At 36.4% G+C, this 12,596-nt stretch overlaps 1 protein-coding gene across 6 annotated transcripts in view; it reads left to right on the top strand.

Moving 5' to 3' along the window:
• LOC120878123 (platelet glycoprotein 4) overlaps positions 1 to 12,596 on the top strand; it is a 94,613-nt gene that overhangs the window by 54,534 nt on the left and 27,483 nt on the right. For all 6 annotated transcript variants that reach the window (XM_040260737.1, XM_040260734.1, XM_040260736.1 and 3 more), the window contains 2 exons: positions 5,583 to 5,672; positions 7,078 to 7,285. In XM_040260737.1, the coding sequence (XP_040116671.1) occupies positions 7,166 to 7,285 (120 nt within the window). In that variant the 5' untranslated portion in view covers positions 5,583 to 5,672; positions 7,078 to 7,165. The remainder of the gene's footprint in view (positions 1 to 5,582; positions 5,673 to 7,077; positions 7,286 to 12,596) is intronic.

Genomic DNA, 12,596 nt, shown 5'->3' with positions numbered 1-12,596 from the left:
AGGCTTATGGATAGAATAGGAAATTTGGGATATTCACTCATGAGTCAGAAAATGTCATCCAGGTCCTGCATTCATTCATAGCCCAAGTATGTAATATGAAACTGTTTTAAAGTTTCATAGTTCACATCCCAGGAAACCATACCTCTTGGCCATGCCTTTTTCTGGGTGGAGTTTCCAAGGAAACACAGCCCTATACACACATGAAAATAATCACAAATTACCTGGGAAGTTTCTCTATTATTCTGACCTACTTATGGGGACACTTCTTAAAGCTCAGTCTCAGTTCCGACCACCAGGTTTCCAACATAATGGAAAGGCATAACACTCGTAAGTTCATTATGTTGGAAACCTGGTTGACTTGACAGCAAGAAAATAAACAGCCCACATGTAGTTACATTCACAAACTCCACAAAAAGAGTAGGATTTACGGTCTGTGAACTGACAGGACACAGTCAAGAAAGGTATGGATTAGTGGGATCTTACAATGTCTTTGTTTTCTCGTCTTTCTTCTTGTAAGTCTCAAAAATAAGTTTTCTCTCCTGTATATGTGAATTTTTTGTTTTCTAAATTGAAGTACTTTAAGCAAGCAGCTTACTCCTTGGAAGGAAAGTTATGACCAACCTAGATAGCATATTCAAAAGCAGAGACGTTACTTTGCCAACAAAGGTCCGTCTAGTCAAGGCTATGGTTTTTCCTGTGGTCATGTATGGATGTGAGAGTTGGACTGTGAAGGCTGAGCCCCGAAGAATTGATGCTTTTGAACTGTGGTGTTGGAGAAGACTCTTGAGAGTCCCTTGGACTGCAAGGAGATCCAACCAGTCCATTCTGAAGGAGATCAGTCCTGGGTGTTCATTGGAAGGACTGATGCTAAAGCTGAAACTCTAATACTTTGGCCATCTCATGCGAAGAGTTGACTCATTGGAAAAGACTCTGATGCTGGGAGGGATTGGGGGCAGGAGGAGAAGGGGACGACAGAGGATGAGATGGCTGGATGGCATCACTGACTCAATGGATGTGAGTCTGAGTGTACTCTGGGAGATGGTGATGGACAGGGAGGCCTGGCGTGCTGCGGTTCATGGGGTCACAAAGAATTGGACATGACTGAGTAACTGAACTGAACTGGACTGAAGCAAGCAGTAAATTATTATTTCTAATGAAGAAATAAGGATAAAGAATAAAATTTAACCTAAAATTAGCAAAAATAAATAAATTTTATTATGAAAGAATCTGTATGACTAAGAAAACCAAGTGTGCAAAATGCAAATCTTACCTGCTCTAAATAGCTACATTTGAGAGAATAGTGGAGACAAACTACACTTTATACAGCTGTTGTTGAGTACAGCATGCTGAGTAACCTGAACTTTTCTCACGTGTTCAGTGCATGTCCTATTTAATTTGTTGGTTCCTCCTTTGCCTCAGGTGAATAAAACTACAGCGGCATGTATGCTCGGTCGCTAAGTCCTGTCTGACTCTTTGCAACAACCCCATGTACTTACTGTAGCCCGCTAGGCTCCTCTGTCCAATGGGATTCTTCAGGCAAGAATATTGGAGTAGGTTGCCATTTCATTCTCCATGGAATCTTCATGACCCTGGGATTAAATCCACATCTCCTGCACTGGCAGGCAGATTCTTTACTACTGAGCCTCCTGGGGAAGCACAAATTACAGCTGACCCTTGGACACAACAGGTTTGAACTTTGTCAGTCCACTTTTATGGAGTATCTTTTCAATAAATACTACAGTACAACCTGATCCCATCTATGCAGTTGGTTGGATACCACAGGTAAGCTGATGGTGTAGTTATATGTGGATTTTCCACTGCCTGCATTGTCCATAACCCCTCTGTGTTGTTCAAGGGTCAGCCTGTATTTGTAACTTTGTAGTATGAAGCATAAGCTTGAAGTATGATTATAATAACAATACTTATGGTAACTTAAGGCACAGAAGCATGATAAACTCAAGACCCTCAGTGGGTGCCTGAACCTAGAGATAGCACCAAACCCCAAGTAGTCCCCCTTCATCCAAAATTTTACTTTCTACAGATACAGACTGTGGATAAGTGAAACCATGGAAAGCAAAGCCATTGATAAAGAAGGATTACATTTATGTAAAATATCTTGCCTATTTTTAGAGAAAAAAAAAACTTGCATCAAGATAACGAAATAAGCTGGGCAAAAAGTTCATAAAGTCAATATCTTTCTGTCAAAAATATCAGTATATGTATGCAGGAATGTGAGTCACACTACTATCTTTGCTTAGACATCATCCAGACCAGTGTGATACTAGTTACTGTCTAAGCATGCAATTTAGCAGAATAAAGCATTGACACTTCTGTTTTCTGATGAACTTGACTCAACAGCACTGGGCTGTGTGCACTATCTCACTTCAGTTTTAAGTTCAAAACAGACAGAGTCTAGGCAGTACCCAGGTCTGCCAATAACTTGACATCTCTGGGCGCAGGGTCCTTGGATGGCATAATAATGCGCTTTCATGTTTAGAGAGGAAGGCACTAAAGAACACATTGGGTCATCCAGCAGATTTTTGGGGACTTTTGCCCCTTGGGACTCTTCGCTATAGTCCATGGGACTGCTTAAATAAAGGATAATGATTCTGGGAAAGGTCAGACAGATTCTCAACTAGGTGAAGGCACAGAATCTGGGAACAGACAAATAATACACACCTATATCCATTTCAGAAATAAAAGATTTGTAATTTAAAAATCATTTTATATTCCATCTGACAGAACTGCAAAGGACATTAATATTGAATAATTTTGTGGCATTTATGTAGACAATATCTTTCCAAAAGAGATGATTTGAGTTGTATTCCTGATGTTATATAAACGAAACTAGAATTTGACCCTCGGGGTTTCCTGTCCAATTTTTTAATAAATTGCAATCCACAGGTTCTACAGAGATGCTCCTCAAGCATCCTAAACATGGGACAAGATAGTGCTAGGTGGGACACAGGAGACCTAGTTAGGAATCAGGGTCTCGGTGGTCCCACAAATGCTGTAATCTAAGTCACTTGGCTTGGTCTTCCATGTAAGGATCTGAGTGAAGAATCAGTCCAGCTGCTTAAATGAAAAAATGGGGGTCTCATCTTATAATCTTACTTTACACATGAAGAAATTGAGGAACAGAGCAATTAAATAGCTTGACCATGGTCATCTGGCAAGAAAGTGGCCAGTCGCACTTTGGTTTCATCTTGAGTCTCCCACTCTTAATTACAGCAGTTTGGAACCCTGTATTTTGATGTCTACCTCAAATATAACTTACAGATGAGAACTGGGGAATGGTCTATAAGATGGGCATTCAGTAAAATAGTACTTGATAAGCTCCCCTGAATATGGTCACTTACATATAGTACAGCACACTTGAATGCTATTCACAAGTAGAAGAGAGATTCTACTTGAGAATATCTAGTCATTATTATCAAGTTTAAATAATTTATTCCACTGTATTATGACAATCCTAGCCAAAGCCATAGGAGGGAGCATGTTATTCTTCATCCTCTGTGTTAAATCATTTCAATCATGACCAACGTGACCCTATGGACTGTAGCCCGCCAGGCTCCTCTGTCCATGGAATTCTCCAGTCTAGAATACTGGAGTGGGTGGCCATTCCCTTTTCTAGAGGATCTTCCTGACCCAGGAAACTAACCTGTGTCTCTTACATCTCCTGCCCTGGCAGGCGAGTTCTACCCCCAAGCAATTAATAAAGGAAGGAAAACTATGCCAAACTTAGTGTACTGAAAAGCAAAGACATCACTTTTCCTACAAAGGTCTGTATAGCCAAAGCTATGGTTTTTACAGTAGTCATGTACAGATGTGACAGTTGAACCATAAAGAAGGCCGAATGCCAACAAATTGATGCTTTCAAACTAGGGGGCTGGAGAAGACTCTTGAGAGTCTCTTGGACTACAAGGAGATCAAACCAGTCAATCCCAAAGGAAATCAACCCTGAATATTCATTGGAAGGACCGGTTGAAGCTCTAATACTTTGGCCACCTGATGTGAAGAGCTGACTAGAAAAGACCCTGATGCTGGGAAAGACTGAAGGCGACAGGAGAAAGGGGTAGCAGAGGATAAGATAGTTCGATAGCATCATGGACTCAATGGATATGAATTTGAGCAAACTCCAGGAGATAGTGGAGGACACTGGGGCCTGGCGTGCTGCAGCCCATGGATTGCCAAGAATTGCTAATGACTTAGCAACTAAACAACAACTCAACTTGCTCAGAGACATAAAATTCCACGGGAAGAGTAAACCACTTGTTTAGGCTTGTGTGTTTTGTTTACATTGGGGAAAAACATGTGACATTAATGACTATTCAAACTTCTTAGCCACCAGGACCTCAGTGTGAATCAGTTTGTTCATCTTGATTTACAGTGGATCATCCTAGGTATTTGGTATAAGAGAATAGAAATCCTGAAGAATGAAAAAAGTTTGTAAGATTTGCCTTTTTCCATTTTGAGGGAAAGTCTTATTCCTTTATTTTCTTAACATTATTCTTAACATTTTCTTAGCTATGCAATTAATAATTTTAAAAAATTAAATGCTTACTCAAGTGGAAAGAAATACTAATAAAACCATCAGAATGGTACTGTAACCACAACCAAGCTATGGAGGGAAAAGTCTGAATCCATAACAAAGTATCATTTTTACTATTATCCTTACAAGACTGACAAAAATATTGTGTGTCCCTCCAATCTGTTGCAATTTTTGTCTTCCTTGGGCAAGGGCATTCTGAATTAGGGAGTATTTGTTTACAAGCTACAAAGCACATTCTGTTTATCAATGTCAGGTCAACTCTAGTACAGATTTCTACTGCAATAAAAACTGCTTAAATAGTATGTTTTAGGTATTTGAATAATAAAGTCTTGTTACCATAGGATCTGCTTATTACGTTAGGAATTTTTTTCCAAAGATAAGACTAAGTGAAATACATATTGACACAATCTAGTTGATTTTAACAGAATTGTTATGAATCAGTTTATTGTTGTTGTTTAGTCTCTAAGCGTGTCTGATTCTTTTGCAACCTCATGAACTGTAGCCCACCAGGCTCCTCTGTCCATGGGATTTCCCAGACAAAAATACTGGAGTGGATTGCCACTTGCTTCTCCAGGGGATCATCCCAACCCAGGGATTCAACCACCATCTCCTGTATTGCAGCCAGATTCTTTACCACTGAGTCACCAGGGAAGACCTATGAATCAACTCCCTACAACAAAAAGAACACTATTGCTCTTGAATATGTTAAAATATATGTATTCGAGGCTAGTAAGAAAGCAATACCTATTACAGAATCTAGATATACTCTATGTTACATATTTTCTTCAAGTTCTGTTCACCTTTAGATGATATAAAAATCAGTTATTAAAAAGAAGTGAAAATATTATGTAAAATATTTCAACGTTTTCAACACAGTTGATAAGAAAGAATTCAAGCATGAACTCAATATCCATGAGAATGGAAATTTCTTTTAACAGTGATTATAATTTTGGTGATATTAGAGAGTAGTGTAGTGTTAATTTTCTGACAATGTATTTCCCTAATTTACTCATGTTTTTTGTTTTAACAGATAGGCTACCAGTGATTAGAAGAACTGACTCCTTCTGAGACTCATCAGATCATTTCCTGTAAAAACTGTATCTTTCTAATTGTGAAAAAGGTAAAGAAGACATTTGTTACCGTTCTTGTTTAGAATTTAGATGGAATAGACTCCAGTCAACCCACATTCAATTTGCAGGAGAACACCAGGTTCAAGTTCAGTTCAGTCACGTCCAACTCTGTAACTCCATGAACCACAGCACGCCAGGCCTTCCTGTCCATCACCAACTCCCGGAGTCTACCCAAACTCACCTCCGTTGAATCGGTGATGCCATCCAACCATCTCATCCTCTGTCGTCCCCTTCTCCTCCTGCCCTCAATCTTTCCCAGCATCAGGGTCTTTTCAAATGAGTCGGCTCTTCCACATCAGGTGGCCACAGTATTGGAGTTTCAGCTTCAGAATCAGTCCTTCCAATGAACACCCAGGACTGATCTCCTTTAGAATGGACTGGTTGGATCTCCTTGCAGTCCAAGGGACTCTCAAGAGTCTTCTCCAACACCACAGTTCAAAAGCATCAATTCTTCAGCTTTCTTTATAGTCCAACTCTCACATCCATACATGACCACTGGAAAAACCATAGCCTTGACTAGATGGATCTTTGTTAACAAAGTAATGTCTCTGCTTTTTAATATGCTGTCTAGGTTGGTCATAACTTTCCTTCCCAGGAGTAATTGTCTTTTAATTTCATGGCTGCAATCACCATCTGCAGTGATTTTGGAGCCCAAAAAATAAAGTCAGTCACTGTTTCCACTGTTTCTCCATCTATTTGCCATGAAGTGATGGGACCAGATGCCATGATCTTAGTTTTCCGAATGTTGAGCTTTAAGCCAACTTTTTCACTCTCCTCTTTCACTTTCATCAAGAGGCTTTTTAGTTCCTCTTCACTTTCTGCCATAAGGGTGGTGTCATCTGCATATCTGAGGTGATTGATATTTCTCCCGGCAATCTTGATTCTAGCTTGTGCTTCTTCCAGCCCAGTGTTTCTCATGATGTACTCTGCATGGAAGTTAAATAAGCAGGGTGACAATATACAGCCTTGATGTACTCCTTTTCCTATTTAGAAACAGTCTGTTGTTCCCCAGGTAATACTGTGTAAATGGCTATGTTTAGGTGGAAAAGCCAGATAGAGGGCAAAAATGTCCCTAAGTGTCCCAGGCTGAAAGAAGGTAGGCAGAGGGCAAGAGTACATATGCATATTCTCCACAGATAAGATTTCAGTATGTTAATCACCCACAGAAAAAAAAGAGGAGAATTTTGAGGAATTGCTCTATGTGATGATATTTATTGTTTCTACCACTGGTAGGTAGTCAAATTAAAAAAAAAATATACGACCTAGAAAGTTTTCTTAAAAAAAGTCTGTTTATACCTGGCAAAATGATTTGTTTCAGTTGCGTGTTTTCCTTGTACTTTGATCTTTTTGTACTGATATTTATGCTTCTGCTTTATGATATCCTTCTAACGATAGAACCAGGCCTCTTGGCAACCACCTTCATCAGAACTGGGAGTTTGAAAGAAGCAGGTGCTGAACCTCAGTGTTTCCTTGAACAAGAAAAATGGGGTGCAATAGAAACTGTGGGCTTATTGCTGGTGCTGTCATTGGTGCAGTCCTGGCTGTGTTTGGAGGGATTCTAATGCCAGTTGGAGACATGCTTATTGAGAAGACAATTAAAAAGGTACAAGTGGTATTGAGAATATTTCTTTTCATCCTGATTCAGTCTACCTTGATTTGTGTTTGGCTTAGAGTTTCTGTTTTATATTTCATTATAACCAGCAATTTAACACAAAGGTGATTTTGAACAACTGAAACTCTACATGATAGAGAAATAATCAAAGTATGATGTATTGAATGCACTGTCATCTTAAGTCTAAATATTTTAATTTCTGATAAAAACTATTATAGGTATGCAGATAAGTGGAAATAATTCCATTTAATTATGTCCAAAGAGTATGCTGATATGCTTTTCATATGCTTTTGAATGAGAAATGAGTGTTATTTTGTGAGGGTACATTTATAAAAGTAGTTGCACTTTGGTTACAGTTGATTAAAGTAAAATTATATATAACTTAATACTGTGTTTAATATTGATTTAGGAATATTTGGTAAAACTGGTAAAACTTATTTTTGTTTGGTAAACTGTTCTATATGTGTGTAATATTAATAATATATGATCCTTATAAACATTTCCTACTGATAAAGGTTGATAAGGGATTTTTAGAAAATACTTTCAGAAATGTTATGCAGAACACATCCCAGTATATATATGTATGTATATGTGTGTATATATATGTGTATGTGCAGATATATATATGTATATATGTATACAAACAAGTTCACTGTAGATTTAACTAAAAATAAAGTGGCTTAATAGATAGGCTTTGTACAACAAACTAGAATCTGTCTCTCATCCTAGTTCCTTCTAATTCAGCTTTATACTCACCAACTTTAACCGATAAAGAAAAGGAAGGCTAGGATAAGGAGATGTAGATCTGCTGGAGTCCTAAACCAGGGATAGCAAATTCCAATAACTTCAGGGTTTGGAGACAAGCCCTAAAAAGAGCTACCAAGAACAATAGAGAAACAAGACAATGACTGCTGTGAAGTTAAAAGTGTGTGCCCTGCTGAGAGGCATGTATGTTTATTTTTAAAATATAATGCTGGCCAAATGAACTTATCCGAGTGCTAGCCTCAGCTGTCATCCTGGTTCAGATGCCAGTGGTCTAGATGTCAGTAAGCACAATGTACAGAGGAGAGCAACAAGAACTGAATCATCCAATGGGCTAGACTACCAACTCAGACCGGAGTTTCTGTTCCTGTCAAGACCTTTATCTGTCTCATCCGTTTGCCCATGTTTGACATCCTGCTCTTACTAGGAGTTTAAATAATTACAATTATTTTTCACTAAAGCACTGCCTGACTTAATATGAAGATTTAATTTCAAATCTAGTTACCCACAAGAAGTTACTATTTTCCAAAGCTTTTTTGGTTTGTTTTTGTTCAGCTAAATGCTTAGTCTGTAAATTTAAAAAATTTTCTGACTGTACTATTATAGCTATTGTCTTAGCACAACAGATTAAGAAATAGGACATTTTTGGCACAGTTTCTATACTTGTATGCTATATTTGCTTAATAACCACACAGGCATTTCTATCTTTTCTCTTGCTAACTGACAGCAAAAATGTTAACTTCATGGGTTTAACTGGAAATATTATACATTAAATACCATCTCCTTCCTTGGAATTCCCAGCTTTCTTGATATTATTTTAATATAGCTCAATAGAGACAGACAGGAGATGGTGAGATGTGGAGTGTCTAACGTGTTAGAGAGAACTGCTATTGTCCTATATCCTTTCTGCTCTATAAACTCACTTCCCTTCTGTATCTGTGGAGTGAGAACAGGATAAATTTTGACACACAGACTATAACTATTTTTTTAATCTTCAGAAGAGAAAAACCACAATAATCTTCCAGTGTACGGCATCTTAGACTAAGATTTTTTTTATTCATACTTGATAATCAGTAGCAAACAGTGATCATCTATTGTTTCTTATTATTCAACAATATTATACATACAGAGTCTCTGTATCATGAGAGGCACTAACATCTATTTTAATTTTTCATATTTATCTCTAAGTTCTATGGCTACTCGAGGAAATAAGAGTTTTGGGACATCAAAAATTTGTATAGAGGCTAAGAGAGAATAAATATTTATCTCAAGAAATATAAATTTTAACTGGGAAAAAGCACATTGTAAAAAAACCTAGAGACTTTTTTTTATAGAGTGAAACTCTGTAATTGAATTCTAAAGCATGCACTATTTAGAAAGAGAACTTTCGTATTCAATAACTTCAAGAAGAAGGTGAGACTTGAGTTGGATTTTGAAGTATAAAATTTTGAAAGTCCAAAGAGAGTTCCAATAAAAGTGTCAAGGGACTGCTTAATGCCATGGAAAAAAGTTGTGGAAATGCAACTAAATATTGTGACGACAGAAGGAAAAATAACAGCAAAGATGATTGGAAAGATAATAACATGGGGTAAAATTTAGGAAACTTTGGAGCATCAGGCAGAAGACTATTTAATTAATGACATGACAGGCAATAGTAGTGTATATTTACCTGTAGTTGTTAGACATAACAAAATCTGCATTTAGTGACTGGTATCAAATATACTGAAGAAGGAAACAGCAATACTATATACTAGTAAGTTATATGCCACTCATACTAATATATTATACTATATACTAAATAAATAAAGCATTTTTTAGTCCTAAGAGCTTCATATATACTAATTCATTTAATCTTCACAAATATCAATGAGAAGGTACTACCATCACAAGACCTTAAATCAACCTGACAACTTACCCAGCTAAAAGGAATATGAGTTAGTTTCTAAACCTAGGCAATCTGAAGGCAGAGATGAGATGATTTATACATTTTGCACTCTCTAATTCTACAACAGAAAGTGTTGGACAGTGAGGAGACCAAAAACAGGAAATGTTATATAGGACATGACCACTTTCAAGGAGAATTTAACACTTACTTTTAAACAGATCTTTGCACAGTTTGCGCATAACAAAAGGCTCTCTGGTCTAGTGTGATGGAGTATGTAGGACTGATGGGTGATGGAATGCAATGGATAGAGGAACTAAATAAATAGGGGGAGAGAGGAGTAAAAGTTTCACACTACAAGATGTCCAGTTGTGTTCTTGATAGAAATATGTATACCTTAGAAGAATAAAGCACAGAGGTTTTATAAGTGATTTGGAAAGAACATCAGTGTATATTTCAAAGGGAAGGTTCAGAGATTTGTTCATTATTATAGAGAATAGATAAAACTAAACAATAGATATGTTTAAGGAGTGTTTGAATATAGAGACAAAAGAGCAGAGAAATTACTACGGGATTTGTGCATTCAGAGGTAAGTAGGAAGACAACAGAAAACAGAAAAATTATTTTATATGAAGCAATGAAAACAATAGACTGTAATTTTTTAAGAAGTTATTATGAAGCCAATTTTTAAGGAAAAAGTAAAATTATCTCAGGCAGATGAAAATTAAGGAAATAGTAGTTAGAACACAGTCACTAATAACTTTAAAATTATATATTCAATAGTGCCAAGTAATAAAGTGGGATAAAATAAAGAAACAGTGTTTTCCCTTCTTATTTTTGAAATGAGGGTTACCTGCAATCTTTGGGTCACACTGTAACCCAGCTCAATATTCACAGACTAAGACATCATCCCTTTTGGCTAAGATTAAGTGGCTTTGATGGTAAAGCATCTGCCTGCAATGCAGGAGACCTGGGTTCAATCCCTGGGTCAGGAAGATCCCCTGGAGAAGGAAATGGCAACCCACTCCAGTACTCTTGCCTGGAAAATGCCATGGTCAGAGGAACTTGATAGGTTACAGTCCATGGGTCACAAAGAGTTGGACACGACTAAACGACTTCACTTTCACTTTTCAAGACATCATCAGAAGCCCTTCAATAGTCAGGAGCTGTGTAGTATAGTTAAGAGAGCCTGCTTTTGCGCTCAGATTTTCATATAGCAGTATTACCCTTGCTTATTTTAATTATGTAGAGCTGTTGTGACTTTTTCTTCATTTAAATAAAACTGTTTCTTTTAAATTTAGTTTACCAAATTATTTTAAATATGAGATTAGCATATGTATCTGTTTGGCATATGTGTAGAGGTCAAATCTTTGAACTATGTGTAAGCACAGAGAGCTAAGTATCTCGCCCCTGCCTCAAGAGCACTTAGATTAATACTGCTATTTTACAAATATATATATATATGTTGTACTACCAGTCAGTTTTTCTCTACAATTAAAACTCATTGCATGTAACTTGCATTATTTAATGGACTAACAGCAAATTGGCAGAGTTATTACCTATATATAAGCACCATTAAAAAAAGAAAGTGCTTAATTTAAAAAGATAAGAAAACCATGTCATCGTGTTCTCTAGAGTTGGGACTCTGATACTTTCTGGTTCTCAAAGATGACACCTGATACCAATATCTGAAATGGTGTAAAATAGTCAATATATTTTACCATTATATTTCTTTATTCACTATTTCCAAAGGAAATTTTGTAGGGTTTTTATGCATTATAGATAATTATGCATTATGTAGGGTTTTATGCATTATAGCTGAATGCTTTTATACCAGTGTTTCAGATCATGATTCCTAGTAGAATTGAGTGGGACCTGCAGATTTATGCAATCTTGCTAGATAGACTAAAAGTCAATGGCATGAGCTGCCATGAATGTGGAAAGCAGAAATTATCAAAGGACTTCAGAAAAAGGTCAAAGTTCTGGCACCACTCACAAAGGATAATTTATCACCTGACACTACAAAATATCACTTAATATTGCTGAATATTATATAATAGGCAATTTTAAATAGTTTGAATTCACCTATGATATTAACCATGGAACATCAAGACAGAAAATCAAGATATCTTTTTCAATCATACCATCATTCAATTACACCATTTCTTTTCCCTATTCTTGAAAAGAATGATCTTCTCATAGCCAAAAAATGCTTCCAGATAAAATAAACATAAATGATTATTATTTTGACTTATTAAAATGACTATAATTTCAAAGCAACAGTCAATATTTGATAGTAAATTTTATACACATATATATTAATTTCATGGTATATGCTTAGACTATTTCTAGATATGATAAAATAATTTTTACCTTATTATAGTATCTAAAAGCTCAAAAAAGTGCCAGATGTATATAGGTTGTTAAAGATAGAACTTGCTTTAATAATAATTATGATAACATGAAATAATCTAAAATAAACTCTAAATTTAAATAGTAGTAAAACATGGATTAAACATTTATTTGCATATTAACTCCAATAATAAAATCACTTTAAAATGTTTTAAGAAACAGCAGGTCAGTGTAATTTTCTTCTTCCAGCCCAATTTAATATCAACATAGTATACTTTTCATGCCAAAGAAAAACTCTCCCATTTT

The sequence above is a fragment of the Oryx dammah genome, unplaced genomic scaffold (genome assembly GCF_014754425.2).
Source record: "Oryx dammah isolate SB20612 unplaced genomic scaffold, SCBI_Odam_1.1 HiC_scaffold_18, whole genome shotgun sequence".
NCBI lineage: Eukaryota > Metazoa > Chordata > Mammalia > Artiodactyla > Bovidae > Oryx > Oryx dammah.
The sequence above is the reverse complement of the archived record's forward strand: the minus strand, read 5'-3'. Positions and strand labels throughout refer to the sequence as shown.